Below are 27086 nucleotides of genomic sequence, written 5' to 3' on the forward strand. Positions count from 1 at the left end.
CCCCCCCCCCGGCCCCCATCCCACATTGGCAGAATATACCTCTCATATGGCAGGGACACTGTTTTTCATCCACATGATGTGTTGGGTCTCTGGCTCACAGTAACTCTTCAGTAGTTTGTTGATGTAAGTAGAGTTAAACTGCAGAAGTGAGAGATTTAGTGTACGGGTAAAGAAGAGGAAGTGTAGGCAGATCTTCCAGGAATCTTGTCAGTTGTACTACAGCTGGTCTTGGTTGTTAGGAACTTTGGTCAGTTCTGTGGACTGGTGACTCTAGTTGGCCCTGCGGTCACCATTGCCTGTCTCCATTTATTTTGTGTCAGTTGGGACTAGCTTGCACGAAAACCAGTGATTGGCCTGTGTTTGTGTATGTACATAACGACTTTTGGCTATGGTGCCTGTTACAGCCTGTTATGTTTTTTGCTGTTTCTTTGCTGAGTATCAAGGCTTCTGGCCTAGCTCACTATCCTTTGCCCCACCAAGTCGGAGACTTTGCTATCATTCACATAGTCCATTGGAGAAGGAATGTAGCAAATGAGTCACATTTGTGTTTGGGAGCAGGGCTCTGATGGCATCAAGTGCAGCAGCCCTCTTTGCTGGAGGTGTTGTATCCTCTGCATTTGAAGGTGCAGGAAACCCCAGTAAGGCAGAAGCAGTGGAGGTCCATTTGGGTGGGATGGGGTAGGGGGATGCATGGCAACACAGCTCACTTTTTCAAGCTGGAATTTGCTGTGGATCACTGGCCAGTGTTTAGCTTTTTTGGTCTTCAATCCTTGCCTTTGAAATCGGGTGTCTATTCCTGGTATAGTCAGTTATGTGCTGTGGAGGTCGGTCATGTGGTTTGCTATGGCTGCTCCTTCAAAAGAACTGTGTGGGTGGGCAGCATTTCCTAGAAAAGCCTGTAAGATGGACAGTGTATTTTACATGACAGTGTGTCATTTTGCATTAGGGGAAGTGTAGGTCATTCATATTTTTAAAAATTGATTTACATAATACTGCAATAAATATCTTAGTACTAACAGTCTGGATGTTTTCTAAGGATAGAGACCTAGAAATAGACTTAGAGAATCAAGTACTTAAATGTCGATTCATGTTACCAGATTGTTTTCTAGATAAGATTTTATACTGCAGTAGTGCATATGAGTGACCAGTCTGTTATTCTTTTTTTTTTTCTTTAAAGATTTATTTTATTTTCATGCAAAGTCAGATGTACAGAGAGAAGGAGAGACAGAGAGGAAGATCTGTCCAATGATTCACTCCCCAAGTTACTGCAACGGCTGGTGCTGTGCCGATCCGAATCCAGGAGCCAGTTTCTTCCAGGTCTTCCACGCGGGTGCAGGGTCCCAAGGTTTTGGGCCGTTCTTGACTGCTTTCCCAGGCCACAAGCGGGGAGCTGCCAGTATTAGAACTGGCACCCATTAGGGGATCTCCGCATGTTTAAGGCAAGGACTTTAGTCGCTATGCCACTGCACTGGGCCCAGTCTGTTATTCTTGGTCATGACTTTTTGCTACTTTTTATTAAAGGCTGAAGTGTATTTAGCACCTGATGTTGAAAAACCTTACTCTATATGTACCTATTCTGAGTCTCCAGGGGTCACGTATGATTGTTGTAGTGGTTGTTACTATTACACATCTGTTTTGCTAACTTTTTATCTTAATATTCTTATTGCATTCCCTACTCTAATGTCTTCGTTAATTCCGCATTTTCTCTTTCTTTCTTTAAAAGATTTGTTTATTTGAAAGACAGAGTGACAGGAGCAGAGGGAAATCTGTCCCCTGGCTCACATCCCACAACAGGTGGGATTGGTCCAGGCAAGGCCAGGAATCCAGAGCTCTATCCAGATCTCTTATTTGGGTGGCAGGGGCCCGAGTACTTGGGCCATCTTTTGTTGCTTTCCCTAGAGCACCAGCAGGAAGCTGGATCTCCAGTGGTACAGTTAGATTTCAAAACTTCACCCCAATATTGGGATGTCAGTACCAAATGTGACATGTGATGGCTTAACCTCTGCACCACAATGCTAGCCCCATGTTTCACATTTTCTTTGATGCTCTGCTATGTCTCCAATTTTTGTACCAGTTTTGGTTTGGATCAGGACAAAATTTTTAAATTAGTTTTAATATTTTAATTTTTTATTTGAAAAGCAGAACCACACACAGGGAGAGATAGAAGAGAGAGAAAAAGTGTTCTATCTACTGGTTCACTTCAGATTGCTGTCATGACTAAGACTGAGCTAGGCAGAAACCAGGAGCTTTTTGGTCTCCCATGTAGATGCAGGGGCTCAAACACGGGCCTTCTGCTGCTGCTCTTAAGCCATTAAGCAAGGAGCTGGATGGAAAGTGGAGCAGCTGGGACATGACCTGGCACTGTATAGGATGCTGGCATTACAGGTAGTGAGTCTACCCGCTATGCCATAATGCCAGCCCACAAATATTTTTCCATTAAAGATTATTTTTTTTAAAAGATTATTTTATGGGCCCCGTACAGTGTCTTAATGGCTGAAGTCCTTGTCTTGCGTGTGCCAGGATCCCATGTGGGTGCTGGTCTGTGTCCTGGTTGCTCTATTTCCCTTCCAGTTCCCTGCTTGTGGCCTGGGAAAGTAGTGGAGGCCGGCCTGCATCTTTGGGATCCTGCACCCGCGTGTGGAGACCTGGGAGAAGATCCTGGCTCCTGGCTTCAGATCAGCTTGGAAAAGGGTCCTGGCTCCTGGCTTTGGATTGGCTCAGCTCCAGCTATTGCAACCACTTGGGGAGTGAACCAGTGGAGGAGGATTTTTCTGTCTTTCTTTCTCTCTGCAGGTCTGACTTTCTCGGAAAAACAAAGCAAAACAAAACAAAAAACAAAGCTAACTTTTTTTTTAAAGAGTACTTTACTTGAAAGCCATAATTAGATAGATAGATAATCTTCATACCTGGCTCACTACCCAAATAGCCACAATAGGTAGAACTGGGCTGAGAGCCAGAAGCTTCTCCTGGGCTTCCTCCATAGAGACAGGGACTTGAGGTCATGGGCCGTTCTCTGTTGCTGTCCCAGACTGCCAGCAGAGAGCTGGATGGGAAGTGGAGCGGCCAGGACTCGAATTGACACCTATACGGGATATCAGTGCCACATGCTAAGGATTAGCTGCTATGTCACCACACTGGTCCTTAAAGGTTAAACTTGCATTTTTAATAAAAAAAAAAAACTTGTTTCAGATTGGTTGCCTTTTTGGAAGAAGAGATTAAAAGAAGAAAATCATTTGACTTTTTACCAGTTAATAACAGCCATAATAGTTTTTTGTTTTTGTTGTTGCATATTTGTATTCAAACTTTACATTATTTCTTACTTAGCACAGCACTTACAGTTTTTTTTTTTTTTTCCCTAGCTACCTAGAAATACTCTGTTAATTCTGCATTTGCTGATGTGGGCGCCTCTGGTTGCTGCACAGGCACTCATTCTTCCATTAGTTCTGACATTGCTTTGCTCATTATTAACTTAGACTTAACTGTTAGGCTTTTTATTTGCTGCTTAGTTCCCATGTATTTGTTCTGCTCTTTCAGCACTCTCCAGGGGACTTTTGGCTCTTAGAATGAATCATATGAGTAACCTGTGTTCTCAGTCACGTGGAAAGAACTTAATCCAGCGCTACCCCCTTGCTGCTTTTTATCTTGTTTTATGGGCGGTAGTTAGTAATGATAAGGGTTTTCCTTTAGATTTGGTAATTTGGAGAAAGAAAAATGGTATGAATAATCAGATTGCCGACAAAATATAAATAGCTGGTAAATACATGAAAAGAGGCTTAACTCACCTAATGATAATAAGACAAAGCAAAGCAACCAAAGCATGCCAGAGTTAGGTTGGAAAGAGTAAAATATAGGAGCGCAATTACCAAGGGAGAAAGTGGAGAAATAGATACTACACACAGAGTATAATCCTTTTGGAGGGCAATTTACAGTAGCAATTTTAATTAGCAATTTAATTTTATCTTGAAATTTATGCTTGTGCATATGTATGCATATACACAGAAGCACTGTTTGCAGTAGCAATAGACTGGAAACAACCGAAGTGAGTTTTGGCAGGGCTACAAAATGGAGTACTATGCAACTATTAAAAATGAGAAGCAGGCATTTTGGTGTCCTGGGTTGGGACTGTTTCCTGGGCCTCTTACTTCCCATATTGAAGTGCTGGGGTTGACATCTAGTTATTCTGCATTTCAAATCCAGCTTTCTGCTCATGTTTACTCATGGAGACAGCAGGTTATGTATAAATACTTATGTCCCTCCTCCTGTGTGGGAGACTGGGAGAGAGTTCTTGATTCCTGGCTTCTGCATGGCCAATCCTGGCTGTTATGTTCGGTTTGGAAACGAGTCGGAAGATGGAAGTTATCTTTCTCTGTTTTTCTCTGGCTAGCCCTCTGCCACTCTGCCTTTCAAAGAAATGCCTGTTCCTCTCCCCTCCTCCCACCCAAAATGTTGAGGTAATTCATGCAATTATGTATTACATGATCCAATTTATATTAAAGAATGTTTTATACATAGTTATACTTGTGTGTACTAAATGTTTCCGGAAGGGCAAGGGGACTGTTCCTGTTTGTTCAGAATGAGAAGGGTAGTCAGCGGCAAGAAGGTGACTTAGCTTTCCTGCTTAGCCTTTTAAAAATGGTATGTCACTGTTCCTGCTAGGACAGGAGGTGAATTGAACAGGGCTGGCTCATGGACCCACTGGTATGCGTGAAACCTGGCACTGGGAGAGTTTCTGATGGAGGAGCCTGGGCAACTCCTCTGGCAGGACATAGTCCCTGCAGGTAAGCGCAAGAAGCACAATAGGAAACAGCCCAGAACAGGCTATGGAAATTATCCCACTGGTATACACATGGCATGGATTGGGGGCAGACCAGGCTGAACCTGTTCACATCACCCGCTGGTGAGTCCGAGCGCCAGAACAGAGTGTGGGTCGAGCCAGGTTCGAATGAGACACATACTAGTGCACAATAAGGAATGCCAAGGTGAGATGAGCCGTACCAGATGTGGTTGCAGTGCCCAAACAGCACATGTGATAATCAGGGGGAGGAGGCAAAGCTGACAGGGGAATGTGGGCTCCCCTGCTGGACAACTACTTCCATTGGAAGGCGTGAGTCGGGATGGGGGCAGATCAGAATAGGCAGGGCTGTTACACCTGTGGGCCTCATGTGGGCTAGATAAGGGAAGGACCACGGTGGGCTTACTGTTCCGACTGGTGCAAGCAAAAACTAGAGTGGGTGAGGGTCGGTTGGGCTAGCCGCAGTACTAGGTGTCAGAGGCTGGCACTTGGAGCTAATTCTGTCAAATCAAATGCCAGAACTACCTGGAGAGTGCATAATCTGGGAGTGAGTGTGGCCTAGAAGGGAAATAGTGGGCACCTCCTTCGGGGCTACCACTCTCATTCATTGGACAGCACGAACACCAGGACAGTGGCAGGGGTGGCTGTACAGAAGGACACCTGCCAGTAGGTGTGTGGGCTGGATAGTAGGTTGGTTGGGTTGAGCTGGGCTTCAATGCCCATCGACACGTACGAGAGCTAAACAGATATGGGACAGACTTGACAAGCCTGCAGTGTGTACTGGCAAGCATGGGAACCAGGGTAGGGGGCAGAACTGGTGGGGGTTATGGGGAGTCGCCCCAACTAGGCTGCAGCTCCAACCGGTTTGCGTGAGGACCGAGTATGAAGTGGGCAGGATCGAACTGGACTACAACACCCGTTGGTTCACGAGGAAGACAGGGCTGGAAACAGAACGAACCCAGCAATCCCAACGACCAGCATGAGCATAAGCTGATTGGTGTGACGGACGGTGTTGGACTGTGTACTAGCAAACTCGCGCAAGAATCAGGCCTGGGATCATCTCAGATGAAGTTTCTTTGGAGATCCCTCCAACTGAACTGCTGATCTCAGAACCCCAACCATGAAGAGACTGTCAGCTAGTGGATTCTGAATAGGGTTCATTGCGATTGGAACTGAGAGATTGGCAGCAATCCAGAACTGATGAACTATCAAAACTGTATGAGCAGGACCCTCAGAGCGCACCTCCCATTGGGGATCTGGGATGGGTGGGAGGTTAGCTGGGGCTTTTCCCTTTTTTTTCCCTGACCCCAGATACAGGGTAAAATGATATTGATGTGGAAACAATGATATTACCCACTTTCACCCTGTAGCCCTTGACACTTTGTTCCCTAATCAACTAAGTAAGATTATTAAAAATAATTAAAAAAAAAATAAAAAGATCAGCAAAATTCACAAGACTTTTCAAATAGCTAAAATAAAAAAAAATGGTATGTGTGTATGTGTGTTTGTCTGTTTAGTATAAAAAAGATGCTGTTTGAAAACATTAAAATTAAGCATTTTATGTATCTAACCTAGTTCATAGATGGCTTTAATGGATTAAATGGTACATGAAATTTCTGGTTTAACTGGGGATCCATTTGAGTTTTAAAAAAATTGTTAATTTTGAGAAGATTATGAGGAGTTAGGATTTTAATTAGGTGACTAAATGAAAAGGGCTAAGAATGTCTTCCAGATTGAACTTGGGATTTGTCTTTTAGGTTACCATTGGCCTCTTAACCATTTTATGGAGCTAGTTAGATGCAATGAAGTAACCATCAGAGGCTGCACAGCCCTTTCTGATCACAGCAGAATGAAATAATTTAAATGAATTTATGTAATTATTAGCTAGTGAGCAGAGCAAACATTTGTATAATAGAAAACAAAATGATTGAAGATGATCATTTGTGAAGTGGAAGAAAACAGTGTCAGGACACCTGCTCCCCAGGTCTCTATTTTGTGACTGAGGAGTTTAAGTCTTGTAATCTTCCATTTCCTTCAGGAGGGATTATTGGCTACTCTTAGAATTGTTACTGTTTTGAAAAAATGGCTAAGAGCAGGAGAGTCACTGTCACAGTAGGACTTTAATAAATGGGTCCTCTTTGTGCTCATTATCGTCCTCTTTTTAAAAATTTATTTTTATTGGAAAGGCAGAGATACAGAGAGGAGAGACAGAGAGGAAGATCTTCTGTCTGATGGTTCACTCCCCAAGCAACAACAACAACAGCTAGAGCTGAGCCAATCTGAAGCCAGGTTCCAAGAGCTTTTCCGGGTCTCTCATGCGGTTAGCAGGGTCCCAAGGCTTTGGCCCATCCTCCACTGCTTTCCCAGGCCAGAAGACGGGATATAGATGGGAAGTGGGGCTGTTGGAATTAGAACCGGCGTCCATATGGGATCCCAGTGCATTCAAGGGTGGGACTTTAGTGTTACACTATTGCACCATCTTAACTCTTAATACCATGTGCCCTCATTTGCAGAAAAGTGAACATATTTACATTAATCAAAACTCACGTGAAGGAAGAGGTGGGGATCTTAATGTTTTTGTGGATTATTCTGGTATGATTATAATACCATGTTAGATTAGACCAGCCTCTCAACATACTGAATACTCCTATTTTGTCATGCCTTTTGTCTTTTACGTTTACACATTTTCGTCAATAGTTGTCAATGGTATTGAAGTTTGGTCTTGTAGCATGTTAAAGTACTCTGCTTTTCCACAGAAAAACAGAAATGTAATTTGTTTATACTTTCATTTTTTATAGGAAACATGTTGGTGTAAGATTAAAATTTTTTTTCTGATATTTTATTTGTAACATGAAGGAAATCTGGGAATTCAGAACAATGCTTGTGGGGTTAGAATATTTTCTTTTCTGAAAATAGTGTTGTCAAGGCAATTGTATGTAAACTTAGGGAAGAGAAGACTGAGTGAGGTGCACTTAGTAATTGTTGACAATGACATTAACCCTTCCAGAGAAGGAGTAGTATTATGGTAATGATAGTATGTTATTTCACAGTACTTTCATGGCTTTAGGAAATTATTATGTTTTTTCTCATCAAGTATTGATGCATTTTACTAAGGTAAAAGAGGATCTCTTTGTTTTTGGCCTCAGCAAAGCTGTTATTAAGTTTGGATATTGCAACTAAAACCAGTGTAAAGAAGCTTGATATTAGCAAATATTCAAGCCTTTAGCTCCCATATGATTCTGACGGGGTATTACAGTCAGCTCTGCACTTTGTCTAAGGAAGAGGTTCTTAGTAAGCCAAGTGAAAGCTAAGCCCTAGTTAAAAGAAACACATTCGTGTGAGTGCAATTCTGACTTCCCTGGCAAGTGTTTGAGTAGTGAAGATGCAGTTGAGATGTGCCTTCCATATCAGACTTTTATTCTTAATCATCAGGAGGACAGTTAACCTCTCATAAAAGAAATCGCCTCACAGGAATGGAAGAAAATGGAGTTTTTCTACCACTCTTCTTCTTTTTAGGGACCTTAACTGTGTGGAGGGGCCAAACTGTATTTTCCTAATAGACAGCTGCTGCGCAGGGGCATTTCAGTGTTTGCTTATAGTCTCAGCAAGGACACTTTCTTCCTGCTGAACCATAAATGTTTCCTCTGGTAACACTAGATTCTTAGTTGGGAGGGTGGGAGGGAAAGGAAGGCAGGGGGATGGAACAAAATCCCAGAGATCTAAGATTGAGTAACTTTTGAATAATTACAGGTTTTATATAAACTATCTCAAACATTGCTTTTAATGAGGCTTTTTCATTTCAGAATTAGGTTGTTAGGTTGTTTTGAATATTTGGTCCTAAGTAGAATTTGGAAGAAAAGGAAATTGTCCCTACCCTCTACCCCTTGTGTCATCATAAAGTTCACAAAGTTGCAAAACAGGAATAGCATATACCAAGAAATGTGGCAATAGGGAGAACTAAGTGGTTTTGCATATGACAGTTATTTTGAAGATTTCCTAACAGTCTGATTATTGCATTTTGTGATATGGTTCTATTTGCCCAGTATTTTACATAAGTCACTTTTTAATTTAAACTGCTTTAGGTTAGTTTCCTTTCTTCTTTGTGCTTGTTTGAAATTGAGGTGAGGGGTAGAGATGGTGCAGTGTGGCTTCACTCGCACTGTCGATGAGCCTAAGTTTAATCCTCGCCTTAATGCATATAATTCTGCCTTGGATGTTCATGTCTGCCTAGTTATCTCTTGTAAACCACGTGGGATTTTGTTGGAAAATACTTGTCTGATTTCTATCTTTCTGTTGCTTAAGCGTGATGGAACATAATTGTCCTCTGTGCTTTATTATTTTCAGATGGGAATTTCATTCTTTAGGGCTTTCTGAGATGAGTTTTGGGAAGAGACTTGTAAATAGAGTGATTTAGAACCTGTGGAGACTGAAGCTGCAGGACTTGAAGGCAATGGAAAGTTTTTCCTTATTGTGGGAGTACTGTTACATGGACTGTTTTGTTTTGTTTTAATTGGAAAGGTAGATATACAGAGAGGAGGAGAGACAGAGAGGAAGCTCTTCTGTCTGATGGTTCACTCCCCAAGCAACAACAACAACAGCTAGAGCTGAGCCAATCCGAAGCCAGGTTCCAAGAGCTTTTCCGGGTCTCTCATGCGGTTTTAGGGTCCCAAGGCTTTGGCCCATCCTCCACTGCTTTCCCAGGCCACAAGCAGGGAGCTGGATGGGAAGCGGGGCTGCTGGGATTAGAACCGGCTTCCATATGGGATCCCAGCGCGTGTAAAGGCGAGGACTTTAACCACTATGGTATGGCCTCGGGCCCTGGACTGTTTTTTTATTGTGGCTTTGGAATGTTATTACTTAGAAATTAATATTCTTATTGATGACTGCATAAAATATGTCAAGGTACATTTTATAATGACAGCAAAAGTTAAGATAAATATTATAATAAATGTGAAGTGATAATCCTTACATGTTTTAAAACCTTTCTAGGCGTATGGATCGGGCTGTGATATTGTTATTCTGGCCAATGACTTTGAATGTGTACAGATCATTCCTGGTGCTAAGCATGGAAACATCCAAGTCAGCTGTGTGGAGTGCGCTAACCAACAAGGAAGAGTAAGGCTTTAATTACATTCTTACATGTCATTTTATGTGGTTAATAACTTCAGAATATTCCTACCGTTTTGTCATTTGTCCACGATTTCTTGTTAATGAACCCTTCTTAGGGGACTAATGACAGGAGTTGTTATAAGTTGCTGTTGAACTAACATAATTCTTACAGGTGTACACTGTCTCAGATCTGTGCTTTATAATCCTGTGCTTAGGAATTTTCTTCCAGTTGGTAATTTTCATAGCTGTTACGCCAGTAGAATTCAGGAAGTAAACTTCCTTTTTTTTTTTTGAAGGTTCTTTATTTTATTGGAAAGGCAGATTTACAGAGAAAAGGAGAGACCAAGATCTTCCATTTGCTGGTTTGCTCCCCAAATGGCCACAATGGTTGGAGCTGAGCCAATCCGAAGTCAGAAGACATGGGCTTCTCCTGGATCACCCACGTGGGTGCAGGGTCCCAAAACTTTGGGCCATCCCTCCACAGGCAGGGAGCTGGATATGAAATGGTACAGCCAGGACAGGAACCAGTGCCTATATGGGATCCTGACTCCTACAAGAGGAAGATTAGCCAATTGAGCCATTGTGCTCGGCCCAGGAAGTAAACTTTTTTTTAAAAAGATTTATTTATTTTTATTACAAAGTCAGATAAATACAGACAGGAGGAGAGGCAAAGAGGAAGATCTTCCGTTCAATGATTCACTCCCAAAGTGGCCGCAACTGCAATGGCCCGTGTTGTGCTGATCTGAAGCCAGGAGCCCAGGTCTTCTTCCAGGTCTTCTTCCAGGTCTTCCACGTGGGTGCAGGGTACCAAGGCTTTGGGCCGTCCTCGACTGCATTTCCAGGCCACAAGCAGGGAGCTGGATGGGAAGTGGAGTAGTAGCTGGGATTAGAACCGATGCCCATATGGGATCCTGGCACGTTCAAGGCGAGGACTTTAGCCGCTAGGCCATGGCGCTGGGCCCAGGAAGTAAACCTTCTTCTGTCATCTAGCACTCTATCTTCTGCAAATGATAATATCAGATTTTAATCACGCAATTTAGTAAGTTGTTAGTATCTAATATGCTTGTCATATATTAGGTAAAGTCTGTTAATTTAATGAAAATTTGAGTCAAGAATCTTAGAGTTCATCCTGATTTTAAAACAGAGGATTTACTTTGGAATAGCTAAAATTTTACCTCATACCTCTCCCTCAAATTTTAAAACATCAAGTTTTGGTTGCAGGCAAAGAACATGTAACGTTTACTATATAAACCATCAATTTAGTAAGGCCAATATTATATAATAGAGTTGTATGTCTCTACAAGAATACAAAAATGAAAAATTTACCTGTAATTTTAGTAAATAGTCTTAGTTTTGTAAAAGTTGTTCTTTACTGGATAACAAATTTTGTCAAGTGTCTTCAGTCAGATACTTGTGATAAACAGTAATCATGTAAATTTATATGACATGATGATTACTTCATTTAACCATTTTTCATGTCCCGTTTTTTTCTTATTTTTAAAGATTTATTTATTTATTTTTATTGGAAAGGCAGATTTATAGAGAGAAAGAAAGATCATCTGTTTGCTGGCTCACTCCCCAAGTGGCTGCAATGGCTAGAGCTGAGCTGAGCCAGGAGTCTGGGGACCTGGAAGAAGCTCCTATGGGTACAGGGTTTCAAGGCCTTGGGCCATCCTTGACTTCTTTCCGAGGCCACAAGCCGGGAGCTGGAAAGGAAGTGGAGCTGCCAGGATTAGAACCAGTGCCCACATGGGATCCTGACATATGCAAGGCAAGGACTTAGTTACCACGTGGAGCCATCTCCTGCTCTGCCTTGCTGCTTGTATCAAACCTTACTATTTGTGTAAATGTGCCAGAATTTGACAAACAAGGATATATTTGAACTAGTATGGAAACATTGTAATTTCCAATATTTACTGATACTACTTAATTTTTTTCAAGTCTGCCTCCCATTCCCTTCCCCCTAAGAATGACGTATCCTTATTTTAGAAAACATTGAACTTTTCTTATCATTTTTTTGTTACCCTTTTCTATATGCCAAGCATAGTAGCTTTAAGTCACTTAAGAGTTGTAAGGTAATTATGTCATAGGTGAATTTTAATTTACTTCTTAGTGCTGGTGGTAATCACAATAAAAACTTCCCTACAAGTAGACTTTTTATTCTATTTTATTTATTTTAAGTTGAATTAAGTTTCATTTACTTTTTTTCCTTCTTAAAGTTTTTATTTTTCATGATGCAGTATCATAGGACGGAGAGATTTCTCCTTCCACCATCACTATTTCCTTCCGCACCTCCAGCAAGTCGAAAAAATAATATATAAGGAGCCTGGCGCGGTGGCCTAGAGGCTAAAGTTCTTGCCTTGAACATGCCAGGATCCCATATGGGCACCGGTTCTAATCCCAGCAGCCCTGCTTCCCATCGATCTTCCTGCTTGTGGCCTGGAAATGCAGTCGAGGACGGCCCAAAGCTTTGGTACCCTGCACCCACATGGGAGACCTGTAAGAGGCTCCTGGCTTTAGATTGGTGCAGCTCTGACCGTTGCAGTAACTTGGGGAGTGAATCATCAGGTGGAAGATCTCCTCTTTTTCTCTCCTCCTCTCTGTATATATCTGACTTTGCGGTAAAAATAAATGAATCTTTAATATATATGTGTGTGTGTGTGTGGGCCGTCCTTGACTGCTTTCCCAGGCCACAAGTAGGGAGCTGGATGGGAAGTGGAGCTGCCGGGATTAGAACCAGCGCTCATGTGGGATACCAGCACATACAAGGCGAGGACTTTAACCATTATGCTATTATGCTATTGCGCCGGGCCCATTTGCAGTACTTTCTCCCTGAATGTAAGAATTAGGTAATGGTTAAAGATTACTTTTTAATATGAGAGTGCCCCAGAATCACAATGGACCTTTTTTCGTCAAAGGTCCAAATCGTTGCCTTTTCTGTAGAGTTCATTCTCTAGATGTCTGTGGTATTGGGCTGAACCAGGCTGAAGGCAGAACTGGGAATTTGAATGCAGCTCTCCCATGTAGGCCCCAGGAACTAAACCTGTTGCCTTGTCAAGGGTGTAGTCATAGGCAGCTGGAGTCCAGGGTGGAGCCATGACTTTGTTCCAGAAAGCTTCATGTGGGATGAGGTGGTCTTAACTCTTGGGCCAAATGTCTGCCCCTGATTTAGTTTTACAGGTTAATTGGGGTTCAGAAATGTTGCAGGGATGGATTTGATCTGTTCTCTGTGGCTGATTCTGTGTTTTCAAGAGGAAGATGAACTGGGTACTGTACTGGCCTTCAAAGAGTTACTAGAAAACAGGCCCAGGTGACTTGTGGAAGCAGAGGGGTATTTTTGTTTTGTTTTACAGGTATGTGACCAGGAACAAAGTCTTTCTGGTTCCTCAACCCCTAGGATGAGTCCTCTGGAGACTCCTGTATCAGCTCTCATCCCACAGCTCTAGAAGGTGGCTGCTCGAGTTTTCTATGGCCCAAATTTTCTGCTTTTTCTAGATGTTCTCCCGTTTGGTATTTTTTATTTGCTACTGTTACCAGATTTATTGAAAGTATTCTTAAGACCCATTGCTTGATAATTTTCTCTACTGTTCATGGTCTTTACATGATTTTCACTGGGTTACAAAGTTTTTTTTGGGGGGGTTACAAAGTTTCTAACAAAGATGTGACATTCAAATGTATTTTTGTTAATAAGGCTATTTCAATTTTAAATTGAAAAATTCTGATAAAAGGTCATGGAAAAGATGGTGTTTTTGAATTTATCAGGTTTGTATTTGATGTTAAAATTTTTTTTTTGTTTAAGAGTATTCTTCATTAAAATGTCCTTCAGACATGTTTAAGGAAGGAAATAAGTCCACAATGTCATAATGGGAGTGTATTATACATCACTAGTGTATTCATTGTTGTAACAGGGATATTATTTTTTCTAAGTGTTTTCCTAAGTATTAATACCATGTCTGTTCTTTCTTAGATTGCAGCTTCATATGGCAATGCTGTCTGTATTTTTGAGCCACTGGGCATAAATTCTCATAAGAGAAATTGTGTAAGTATTAACTGATAGTAAAACATTTTTAGCGTCTGGTGAACTTTGTTTAAAAAGCTTTTTTAGTTTTATTTTTAGTTGACTTAATTTTAAAATCCCACCTAGTTTTAAAATCCCACGAATGGGTGGCAGCAGTCGGCTGGAGTATTAGCGTGCAGGTGGTACCAAGATCCTGGACTGTTACTGAGGCTCTGGTCTTGGGATGTTTAGGAAAGAGTTTCTGGGATATTGCTAATTGAGATTTACTACTTTGAAATCAACCTCCTCGTTGAACTACTCTCAAATCTTGTTCAAGTCTAGTCTCAAAGTGATACCATCCCTCCCAACCCCCACTCTCTGCTTGGGTTGGGACAGGTCCTGACACTTCTCTTCAGACTCTGTAGTGGCTCCATATTTCTTCCAGATTTAGTGTCAGAAAGTCTTAAACTGGATTGCATCCTCTCTCCCTGCCAGCACCACACTGAACTGCCTCATGGATCTCTTCTGATGCTGCTTCTCTCTCTGGTTCCCCTCAGGCTGCACTGACACTGTTTCTCAGTCACTTGTCTGTGAGTGTGGCTTTCAGATTTTTGTTCTCACTGTGCAGAATATACTTGCCCCACACAGCTGCAGGGCTAGCTCCCACAGATTCTACATCGCTAGATAGAGCAGAACTCGACCATCATTTGCAGGTACTCAAAACTGCAAATGATGGATTTGAATGCTAAGACTATTTATACGTATTCTTGAAAGTGTTTTTAGATACTCAGTGCAATAAGTGTTGTTGGTAGTTTTCCTTCACTGTGTGTATTTGAATATATACCTTTACATTTCCCAAAACAGTGTGCATTGAAATATTTGGTCTTTCCACCAGGGATTTGAGGAGTTGCTATAGGACTCCAATGCTGAATCTGCTTGTCTGACACACAGCAAGCCAATCCCTGCAGTAGGATGGTGCAGAAAGTAGCTTGTATGTTACAAAGTGCAGAACAGGTAGCCGGGCATCCAAGGCTCACATCTGTGATTCAGGTCTCTTTTCTGGCTGTTACCCTTTGTGTCACTCCTCTAATTGAGTTTTAATCTTTCCTGAGGATCTACAGGGTAAGGAGAAGATACTGGGACCTGATGGAGTCTAGGTAGTCGTTAGGGATAGGGGTTGGCCTCCGTGTTGTGAAATGGACATCAGATTTTGGAATACTTCAAGGTCATCAGAGTATACACTAAAAGTTCAGATTCCTGGGGCTTGTTTGTACACTTTGGGATGTGTAGTTGTTCCACAGATTGCACCCCAAAGAACGTTAATGGAAATACCACTAGGGATGACTATATTTATGAATGACTTAGTGATGACTCTGATGGGTTTTTTGAACAGTATTAAAAATACTGTGATTGTTTTTTTGATCAGCAGTGGCAGAGTTTAAAAAATGATATATTTTCTGATTATAAAAGCTGAAATTTACATAATGAAATGCCAAGTTTTACATCTGTACTTTATTTGTGTGTGAAGGTAAATTGCATACCTTTTTGAATTATAAAATATTTTTTTCTTTATTTTTGACAATCTTTACAGGGTTAATTAGGGCACAAAGGGTCAGGGACTACAGGAAAGTGGGTAAGACTATTATTTCCACATTATCTTTTTCTGTATCTGGGGTAAAGGGGGAGATAAAGGGAGAAGCTCCACCCAGCCTCCCAAACATCCCAGGTCCCTGATGTGGGGCATGCTCTGAGGGTCTTACTCAAGTGTTTTAATAGTTTAACAGTTAGGAATTTCTGTCAATCTTGCCATTCTAAGCACGATGCAGTCGCTGCAGAAATACTGATTAACATAGTCCATCTTAGAGTGTCCGTTTGCCCAGTTTTTCACTGCCAACATATGGCTGGGGTAGGTGATCAGCTTGTTCTGTCTTCTGTTGTGGTGCCAGGTATTCTCTGCAGGTTCCGATAGATTGCCATATCCTCTATGTGCACCTGATGATGCTCTCCACGCTCCGTCTGATCCTTTGAGTCGGCTCGGCTCTGGTATTTGCACTCCATGGCAGACCATGGAAACCTGCACTTATATCATGATTAGGGTTCTGAGTCCAACAGTTCGATTGGGGAGAGCCCCAACTTTGTCTGAGGTGATCCTAGACCAGATTCTTGTTTGTACTTGCAAGTACAGGGCCCAGCACAGTCCATCGCCCCAATCAGCTGGTGGTTGGAATTGCTGGGTCGGTTCTGTTTCCAGCCCTGTCTTCCACTGGAACCAATAGATGTTGCAGTCCAGTCTGATTCTGCCCAGCACACACTTGGCCCTCACACAAACCAGTGAGCCCGGCCCACCCCCAGTCCAGCTGGTGAGGGTTACAGTCTAGCTCAACCCAGCGTGTACACTATCCCAGCTGTAATGTGTACCGGTATGTGTTGCGATCATACCTGGCCCAACCCACACTGTTCTAGTGCTTGGATTTGTCAGTGGCTAATGTGTACTGGTTCAACCTGGTCTGCCCCTGACCTGTGCCAAATGTGTGCCAGTTGATACCTTTGTCTGGCCTGTTCTGGGCTGTTCCTTATTGCACTTATTGCGCTTACCTGCAGGGACTGTGTCCTGCCAGAAGAGTTGCCTAGGCTCCTCCATCAGAACCTCTTCCAATGCCAGATTTCGCGCATACCAGTGGGTCCATGAGCCAGCCCTACTCAGTTCACCTCCTATCCTAGCAGGAACAGTGACCTTTCCTGACTGGCTTTTAACCCATTCTGGGTCTTATTGTTGGATGTTTCAGCCCAGCCAAGGCTCATCCATACCCAAACAGAGCTCACCCATGGCTCAGCAGGGGTAGAGACCTAGCCTAGTCCATCCTCCGTCTACCCTGGTCCTCCAGAGCATCAGATGGTGTTGGAGTCTAGCCTGGCTTGGTGTGTCCATTCCCAGTCCACACTGCCAAGGGAGACTGCAGCTATATCAAGACCAGAACGCAGCCCCCACTTTGGCCCCCACACTCACCAGTGGGAACCATAACCCAGCCAGGGTGTCCTCTTAGCTCCCGAACCAGGCCTATTCCCAGCCATAGATTGTGCGTGTGCCAGTGGTTGCTGTGACCAGCTTGGCATAGCCCCTCACCTGTCCTGGTGATATAAAATATTTTTAAAATACTGTAAAGAAAAAGGTTATTATCATTTAAAAGTTTGCCTTGCAGTTAATGTGTAATTTACCTAAGATGATATGGCTTTACATTGCACTATACTGTCATAAAGCAACATTTTATGTTTGTGCACCACAAAGAAATTTGTTTTAAACCTACATATTGTATTTTTGGCAAAGATACTTTTTTTTTTTTAAGTATTCATTAATTTGACAGAATGACAGATAAGAGACAGAATTTGGTAGGCCAGGCTGAAGCCAGGAACCAGTAAACTCAACCCTGTTCTGCCTAAATGTGGCAGGGTACCAGATACTGGGTTCAGCATATGCTGTCTCCCAGGTACATTAGCAGGAAGCTGGATTGGAACTATGTGGTTGGGACTTGAACCAGGCACTACAATGTGGGATTGGGCAAATTGGTGGCTTAACGTGCTATGCCATAACTCCTGCCCATGTGATAAAGATTTAAACTTCAAGGTGCTGTTTAGAATGTCAATGTTAGGAAAAAAGAATGGAAAATCACTCAGTGATAGTATAAATTAAGATTGTGGATTATATATATTGTGTAATTCAAATAGGTTGACATTTGGGGGGAGATTTGTCTAGTTTTCTTTTGGACTTTGAATCCAAAGGATTAAGATAATTTGCAATTCTTTATAGTGTGCATTTATGTTGCTTTAATGAATATCTTGTCAGCTATTATATAAGCATTGAGGCTAGCAAGATTATTAGGACATAAGGAAGTTCCTGTCCTTGAACAGTTGCACTTTAAAAGAGTGGACATAGATACAGGTAGCAGCTGTGTCCGGCCATTGTTTTAAAGCAGAACGTAAAGGTGCTACCAAGGTACCAGGAGGTTAGAGAAGACTTCACCGAAGAGGTAGCTTTAGGTAGATCTGAATGGAAGCAAAGCAGTTTGCAGGTAGAGGAATGAGGGAAAGGATATTCTAAGTGTACGAGGGTATTTACAGATATGCAAGGAGGCCTGAGGGAAAGTGCTTTGTTTGGGTATGACAAACAACTGAATATGGTAGAATAAATATTAAGTTGAGCCAATGAAAATGATTATAAACAATATATAAAAATACTAGTGGAATAGTTGTATTCATGTTTAAGATCATAAGATTTTTGGCCAAACAAAGTGATAAAATAATGATGTCCATGGATATTATTTTAAAAACATGTTTTTTTTTTTTTTCTCTTTCCACATGTTTCAGCAACTCAAGTGTCAGTGGCTTAAAACTGGGCAGTTTTTTTTGAGTTCTGTGACATACAACTTAGCATGGGACCCTCAAGGTACTCAGTAGTTATTTTTAAAAATTATAAAAATTAAATCTTTGTTTTAAATATTTCAATATTATGTAATATGGCTTCGTGTAATGAAAAAATAATTAATACTGTGTATTTCTGTTTCTTGATGAGTGTATATATTCTTTTACTTTTTTGGTATAAATTGTGTATAAGGGCTTCATTTATTAATTCTCTGTGTTTGTTTTTTTTTTTTTGTCCCTGCCTTTGAATGTTTTATTTCAAGAAACAGCAATGATTTGTTCCATCAGTTAACATGTTACACCTCATTGTGCTAACTAAGGAACAAAATTGTAAATAGAACATGGATCAGAAGAAATCCACCTTGTTTGCCTATCATTTGTTTTTTAGGAAATGACTGTTTTATTTTGGAAAACAGTTATCCTTTTCTCCATTTAACTTGCGTGGGATATTTTTATAGTACATGTGGAAAACAGGTTTCAGTACTTATAGCCTGAAATCATTTTATGTTCTGTATACACACTTGAGCATATGCCTGAGTTTTTCAAGTTTGCTGTTCTACTTTTGCTGTTACTTATTTTTGATGCCATTATATTTATTTATTTACTTATTTCTGAAGACTTACTTGATAAATCACTAGTAAGCTTTTCTTTTTTGTTTTCATCTTCCCTAACACTTGTTCTTGTCAAGAATATTTTCTTTTTCAAAATGTTCTAGGGTATTCTTTTGGATAGGCATGTCGAGAGTGTCCTGCAGGGACAATCTCCCTGATTGTTCACAGTAGTTTGCAGATCTAAACACAAGCCCAATGTACATTTCCTTCCCTAGATAATCTTTGCTTACTCATCAGAATTTTGTTGACTTTTCAGATAACAGATTGTTGACAGCAACTGATTCTATTCAGTTGTGGGCTCCTCCAGGAGGTGATATTCTGGAAGAGGAAGAAGAAATTGATAATAAAATTCCCACGGTTTTAAATGATTGGAAGTGCGTCTGGCAGTGCAAGTTAGTGTCTAACTCCATTGTTATGCATGTTAATTAAAAAAAAGGATTCCTAAAATATTCCTTTCACAAAGGTCTTTGTTTTTTGATGATAGCATTGCATTTAGAAACCTTGACAGCAAACTTTTTCGGAACAAGTCTCTGCTACAGTTAATTGCTTGTGTTTAAAATAGGTAAAAATAGTTTCCTAGTTGCATCCAAGGCTTCCGTAGGCAGAGATAACATAGGAATTGCTCCTTAGTGGTTGAACTGTGGAAGGGGAGGAGATGTGCTGTGAGTTGCCAGCCCTTCTCTTTGGGAAGGGTGGCTGTCCTGCTGACGTTATATTGATGATGTGACGGGGAACAGCTGGGGAAGGTGGTGGGATATTGTGGGACACTCAGGTAGAGGTAGATCTAGTATGTGTGCTTTTTATAGTTTGCTTTCCCTGAAAGAAACTTTAGATTAGTTTTATTTGATTTGTGAACACCCTTATTTTGATGAGTGTCACTTTGATGTTAAAATTTTTTGTTTTGTTTTGAAAATCTGCCATGACCAGTGTACAGTGCCCCACATTTGAAAAATGCGCGTCACTTTGTTTTTCCAGAACCTCAGTATCTGTGCACTTGATGGAATGGTCTCCTGATGGTGAATATTTTGCGACTGCTGGAAAGGTAAAGGGCCAAAGAAAACCCAAAAGACTCAAAAACAGTTCAAAGTGTTCCTCATTCATTTTCATTTTCAGTTTTTTGACCTGTAAGATCTGCATAATCCTTATTGCAAAGCTGGCTTGAAGAATAGTCATGGTGATTGTAAAAGTTCTGTTATGTTCCCCCAGGTAGTGAGCACTTGGGAAATAATAGTTGTTTTTAAGCAAAATAATACTACTAGATTCACAATGAAAGGAAGAAGTTTTTGTCTCATTCTTCTTACTTTTAATTCCTGTGTCTTGGAATCAGCTATTTGTGAAGTTAAATATACATATACATATTTTAAATTTATTTCAAAGACAAAAAGAAAGAGGCAGAGATTTATCAGCAGGTGGTTCACTCTTCAAATGCCTGCTACAGCTGGAAACTGGGCCAGGCGGAAGCTCGTATCCCAGAACTTAATCCCAATCTCACGCGTAGGTGAAAGGGGCAGAAGTACTTGAGCCATCACCTCTTCCTGCCAGGGTGTGCAACAGCAACATGTTAGAATTGGGAGAAGAGTTGGAATTGAACTCCACTATTATGATAATACCCGGATGGTGTCTTAACCACTGTATCAAATACCCACCCCAAGTTGAATATTTTGATCTTCCTTCTATGTTCCTAAATAACTTGTATTGTTCCAGTTTTGTGATTTTGTTTCCCCCTCCAGTTTTTTAGTCTTAGTGCTGTGAAAGCTGAGACATTACAGCCTGATGTCTCCAACCCCAATGCTAAGTCTTTCACATTCTCCTACTTACTACCCTTTTTTTAAATCCTGAAATAGGTATGCTATGATTTTTGAGCATATCAATATTTACTATTTATTAAAATTGTGTATTCTTCATAGTTATTGACTTCAGAGATAATAATTACATGGTTTTACCTTCTGCTTCGTTCTCTATGTAACTGATTCATCTTCAGAACGGCTGGCTGATATTAATCTCCGCTCAGCATAATCCTCATAGGAAGTGCTTTGGAAGTGTATTCTCTTTGCTCCATTTTGGCTGATTGCTGTCTGAGGCTAAAATGGTAGAGGTGTCTGGGACAGCTGTCAGGAATCTCACCAACCTTAGGACTTTGTCTCTCTCCTTTGTTAAATTCCTCGTTTCTTTTATTAGTTACCTTCTTTGTTTTGGAGATGGCAACTAGTAAGTTTCTGAGGGAAATATAAATAGGAAAAAAAAATTGGAGAGACGTGGCATGTGTGAACATTTTTTTTTCTTATTCTTAATTTACTGAGGCATAAAATAGTAGGAAAACTCATTGTCTCCTATCCTTTGCATTGCAGTTGTGTTGCCCTCTAGTTTCTAGTGTTGCTGTTGGAGTACAGAGCCGGAGGTCTGCACTGATGCTGCCTCCTCCAGCTGGGGGGCTTCGGAGGGGCTTCCCTTTCTCCCCAGGGCAATGAAATTTCTTGTTGTCCATCTGGAAATAATTTAGTGTTTGTCTCTGAAAGATAAGGACTTTGTGTGGGGGAACTATTTCAAGGAACTATTCAATCTGAATATTCATGCCTGGAGGATTATTTTCTGTTTCTTATTTTTTTTGTTGCTCCTTCTGTATTGTCTGTAATTTTGGAGGGATTTTTCAGCTTTAAGTTGGAAATTTTTTTCTTTTTGTGACATCTTTAAGTTTCAAATGTTTTACCCTTATTTCATGAGTGCTGCTCTTTATTGTTTTGTAAGTGCAAAAAGTATATATAAAACTTAATATGTGGAAGAAATAAGCAAATATACATGTATCATTACTCAATTCAGATGAAGTGTTAGGTTTTTCATCTTTCTCTTTTTTTGTCACCTTTCTCTTACCTCAGGCAACCAGAGTCCTGAAGTTTATGCTTGCTAGTTTGTTGCTTGTTTTTTTAAGATTCATATGTATAAATTTACAAGGTAATTTAGTGTTCAGTTTTGAACTTATATCAGTAGTTGCATTTTTGTATGACTTTTTGTGTTCAGCTTAGTATCTGCTTGTTGGTATATATGTCTTATCCATTCTCTTTAATTATGAACACAGATTTTTTTGACAGTTTTTACTGTTACAGCATGCCACAATGAACATTCTTATTTCTCTTGGTATATTTGGGCTTGAATAAAAGTGAACATGCATTTCCAACTTCACTAAAATATTCTGGTTTCCGAAGTGTTGTCTCAGTTCTTTCTTTCACCAGTTGTATAGGAATGTTATGATTGCCTATATTCTCAAAATAGTATTCTCAGAATAGCTGCTTCAAAAATTTTTATCTTGATTGGTATGGCAGATTTGCAGAGACGGGGATGGGTAGGGAGGGAAGGTGGGAAGGAGAGAGAGATCAGTTGATCTTCATCTGCTGGTTCACATCTGCTGGTTCACTCAACAGCTAGAGCTAGTTGATCTGAAGCCAGGAGCCAGTAGGTTCTTCTGAGTGTCCCACATGGGTGCAGAGGCCTAAGAACTTGAGCCATTCTCTGTTGCTTTCCTAGACCATAAGAGGGAGCTGGATGGAAAGTGGAGCAGCCATGACATGAACCAGTGTCCATATGGGATAGTGGAGCGCTTTGTCATGCCATGTGCTTGCCCAAATATGCCCTAATAATGGGTTTTAATTTATATTTTCCAAGTTACTCTTGAATAAGTGTTTTATTTTGCTTATGAACTCTTACTATTTTTTTTTTTTTTTTGGTGGTGGGGGTGGTTCTTAACATGTTCTGATGAGGAATCCCTTGTCCGTTAAATGTAATGCAAATGTCTTTTCTTAGTTGTAGCTTATTTTTTCTTTTTATGATGCTCTAAGTTAATATTTTTTCAAAACATGAGCAGAAGTAGAAGGAAACATACTGAACTTGGGTGTATCCATCACGCTGCAACAGGTATTATCTGGCCAACTTTTTTCATCTATACCATTCCTCCTTGAGTTGAGTTATTTTGGCTCATAGCTCTAATATTATTCATCTGTAAATATTTCAGTTTTTTTATTTTTAGATTTATTATGTGCTTTTTGAAAGGCAGAGGATCAGAGAGAAAGCGCACTTCTGTCACTCTCCAAGTGACCACAACAGCTGGGAACTACAAACTGTATTTTAGTATTGCTCATGGATGACAGGAGTTTAAGACTTGAACCATCACTGCTGCCCTTAGGCATATTGGCAGAGACTGGATAGAAGCAGAGCAGTTAAGAACTGAACAGGCTCTCTGATATAGGATGTTGGTCTCCCAGTTGGTGGCTTAACCTGCTATTCCACATTGGCCCTGATTTTTTTATTGCTAAGTTGTAGAAATTCTTAATTTTTAATTTTATTTTTATTGGAAGGCACATTTAAAGGAGAAATAGAGAAAAAGGTCTTCTGGTTCTGTCACCAACTGGCTACAATAGCTAGAGCTGAGCTGAGCTGAAGCCAGGAGCTTCTTCTGGGTCTCTCCTGTGGGTGCGACATTCCAGGGCTTTGGGCCACCCGTCTCTGCTTTCGCAGACCACAAGCAGGGAGCTGGAAAAGGGCAATGGACCATCTGGGACATGAGCCAGTGTCCTGGCCAGCAGGACAGTCAACGGGGTCGCAGCCACCTAGGAGAGAATGAAGGGACAAGAGACACGAAGAATGGACAGCAAGACAGTAGGTCTGATCAAGCTGTCAGTTTATTGATTTCAACTGAGGGTTTTTATATTCTTCAGTAACTAAGGCTCAGGGAAAGAGAAGCTGGGACGCAAGCCATGGTCTCAAGACCGATTGTTCTTGAGCAGCCACCATATCAACAATAGTAACCAACATATCGACAATAGCGTAGGTAATCAGTAACAAGATGTTGGTAAGTACAGCATCAATCACATTCTGAAACAGTTGCTAGGAACAATTGAAGCGAAGCGTGTGATTAGTTTCATAACTTCTTTCCCAAGCATCTAGCCAACCGGGGGTTTTCCACTGTCCCATAGGTCTATATTCAAAATGGCTTCAGTGTGGCTATAGTGCACGGCTCCTGACAAGCCAGCACCTACATGGGATCCTGGCACATGCAAGGCAAGAATTTAGTCACTGAGCCAACATGCCGGGCCTGGAATTTTTTATTCTATATATGAGCTGTTTGTCAGTTGTATGTTTTATAAAGATCTTCTTTCAGTCTATTATTTCCTTATTCACTTTCTTAATAGTATGTTTTTATTAAAGCATGCAATGGAATAATTAGATATTTGTGATATTTAATGCTTATAGTTCATTAGTTTTTTTGGGGGGGTTGTTCTTTGAGACATAAGTGTATGCTGCTTTGAGACTCTGAAGGCTTTCCTATATTGTATAATCTGATAGACATGAATTTCTTAAACTTTATTTTGTGTGCTGTGAATCCCTGTGGAAACCACACAGTATGATTTAAAATAGTACTACAAAGAAAATAAATGATTAAAATACTGCTTCAAGCTATAAGAAATAATTTTGTGGTAGTATATTATATTCATTTTAATTAATGTATTAAAGTATGTGAAAGTATATTTAAAAGAGATACATGTTAAGTTTTAATTTTACTAAATTGTGTATGGAATTCCATGTTTCACTTTGAATGATAAAGCTAGACTTTCTAGGAAAACCAGAATTCACCCAGAGGTTTCTGGGTGAATCCCTAGTTGTAAGAACATTCTGCTGTACTGGTTTGTAGTTGCTTAACTACAAGTCGTGCAACATTGTATACAAGATGATTGCAATCCTGTGCAATTTAGTGATGGTTCCTGTAATTATTACAAAGTAAAGATGGGTGTAAAAATATTTTGAGACATGCAGCAACTGTCATATGTGATATGAAAGCATTTGTGGTTTCTAAGATAAAGTCACATGTACTGCAAATGCTACATTTGTTGAAACATCTTTTTCAATTAGCAGTTAAAAAAATAGTGAAATGTTTTTCTCTGTTCAACTTGATGATACCTTGGCATCTGGGTTTTCTTGTTTTCTCCAGATGCAGACCTTTAAACAAGGTTTCAGATACAAGTAATTAACATGTAAAATGGACACAAGAAATATACCGGATTTGAGGCCTGATAGTAAAAGCACGTAACAAAGGGTGCATTATCATGCGATGCGATATCATGCAGCATTCCTTTTAATAAGTGCTTCAACAGGCTTAACTCTCAGGAGAGCCTGGGATCCAGTGTGTGTCACACATGTTCTTCATACACTGAGTCATGGGTTGGGGACTGGTGAGGGAAGGTCATCAATTCTCAGCATTTTAATCAGCTCCTAGAAACTCACAGATAGAGATGCTCTCAGTTGAGACTGGTACCCCAGAATGCTAAGCAGTGGTGAAATACAGGTGATGGATTAAAATGCTTTTTTTAAAAAAGATTTATTTATCTTTATCGGAAAGTCAGATATACAGAGAGGAGGAGAGACAGAGGAAGATCTTCTACCTGATGATTCACTCCCCAAATGACTGCAGCAGTCAGAGGTGCACCGATCCAAAGCCAGGAGCCAGGAGCTTCTTCCAGGTCTCCCACGTGGAAGCAGGGTCCCAAGGCTTTGGGCCGTCCTCGACTGCTTTCCCAGGCCACAAGCAGGGAGCAGGATGGGAAGCGGAGCCGCCAGGATTAGGACCAGCGTCCAAGGGGCGTACAAGGCGAGAACTTCAGCTGTTAGGCTACTGCGCCAGGACCCAAAATGTTTTATATTATGATTCTATCCACAGACCTTTGGGTCAGAGGACCTCAGCTTAAGAACTTGTAGTCTAGAATTATAGTTATAGTATTTCATTGCTATTTTTTCATACTAACGCCACCAATTTATTTTTCAAAGATGGTTTGTTTGAAAAGCAGTTACAGGGCCCAGCGCAATAGCCTAGTGGCTAAAGTCCTTGCCTTGCTTGTGTCTAGATTCCATATGTGCACCAGTTTAAGTCCTGGCTGCTCCACTTCCCATCCAGCTCCCTGCTCATGGCCTGGGAAAGCAGTGGAGGATGGTCCAAAGTCTTGGGTCTCTGCACCCACATAACAGACCTCGGGGAGGTGTCTAGCTCCTGGCTTTAGATCAGCTCAGTTCTGGCTGTTGTGGCTGCTTGGAAAGGAACCAGTGGACAGAAGTTTCCATCTCTCTCTCTCCAACTCTCTCTGTATATTTGCCTTTTCAATAAAACAAGGAAATCGTTTTTTTGTTTTTTTTTTTGAAAAAAAATTAAAAAAAAATTTTTAATTACATTGCATTATGTGGCACATTTTTATATGCACTGGGATTCCCCCCACCTCTCCCCAAACCCTCCCCCCACGGCGGATTGCTCCACCTTGTTGCATTTCCATAGTTCAAATTCAGTTGAGATTCTTTCATTAGAGGTATTTACCAAGCATACAGTCCAGCATCCTATTGTCCTGGTAAGTTCAATAGTTTCTTGGTGAGACTATCTCTGGTCTGAAGGTAGAGCCGGCAGAGTATCATCCCAATCAATTAAAAGCCCCAACATAATATTTACAACCAATTACAACATTATGGCATTAATTGACATGGTATTGATTAACCAATATGTTAATAGTAAAATGCAGGTTCTCAACCACAACCTGTGACCTCTTCATAGACATTTCCATTTCGGTTTATATTCTACCGTGTTCTATACACCTTAAAATGGCTATAGATTGCCATTCAGCTGTCTCATGTCTATTTTAGTTTTAGTATTTAGCAGTTTATAGCATTGAAGCATGGTTTCTCTGAACCTGGCTGGTTATTTTTTTTTTTTTTTTTTTTTTTGGTAGTCTAACTCTTTAAAAAAGGAAGAAGGAAAATCAATTACAGACAGAAGACAGACCTTGCTGGTTCACTGCCTACCTGACCATAATGGTTAGGGCAAAAGCAGGCCAAAGCCAGGAGGTTGATTGGGGTCTGTTGCTTGATGGCAGGGATCAGCCACTTGAGAAATCTGCTTTTCCTGAGCCATTGTCAGGGGGTTGGATTGCAAGTGGAGCAGGCAGGATATGAACCAGTGCATATGGGATACCAGTATTGCAGATGGCAGTTTCAGCTGCTATACCATAATGCTGGCCCCTGCTGCTACCTATCTTAGTTATTCTAATTTTCAATCAAGTGTTGATGTGAAATATAGCGAGGGTTCCCATCTGATTTTTCTTCTTTAAGATGATCTATTCTTGACCCTTTTCCATAT

At 40.8% G+C, this 27086-nt stretch overlaps 1 protein-coding gene across 8 annotated transcripts in view; it reads left to right on the forward strand.

Moving 5' to 3' along the window:
- Window positions 1–27086, forward strand: part of DMXL2 (Dmx like 2) — a 158135-nt gene that overhangs the window by 21097 nt on the left and 109952 nt on the right. For all 8 annotated transcript variants that reach the window (XR_009245600.1, XM_058665852.1, XM_058665851.1 and 5 more), the window contains exons 2-6: window positions 9782–9907; window positions 13869–13940; window positions 18261–18339; window positions 19182–19317; window positions 19901–19967. Coding sequence is in view for 7 of the 8 variants with exons in the window: in XM_058665852.1 (XP_058521835.1) it covers window positions 9782–9907; window positions 13869–13940; window positions 18261–18339; window positions 19182–19317; window positions 19901–19967 (480 nt within the window). In the remaining variant the exon portion in view is untranslated. The remainder of the gene's footprint in view (window positions 1–9781; window positions 9908–13868; window positions 13941–18260; window positions 18340–19181; window positions 19318–19900; window positions 19968–27086) is intronic.

The sequence above is a fragment of the Ochotona princeps genome, chromosome 6 (genome assembly GCF_030435755.1).
Source record: "Ochotona princeps isolate mOchPri1 chromosome 6, mOchPri1.hap1, whole genome shotgun sequence".
Taxonomy (NCBI): domain Eukaryota; kingdom Metazoa; phylum Chordata; class Mammalia; order Lagomorpha; family Ochotonidae; genus Ochotona; species Ochotona princeps.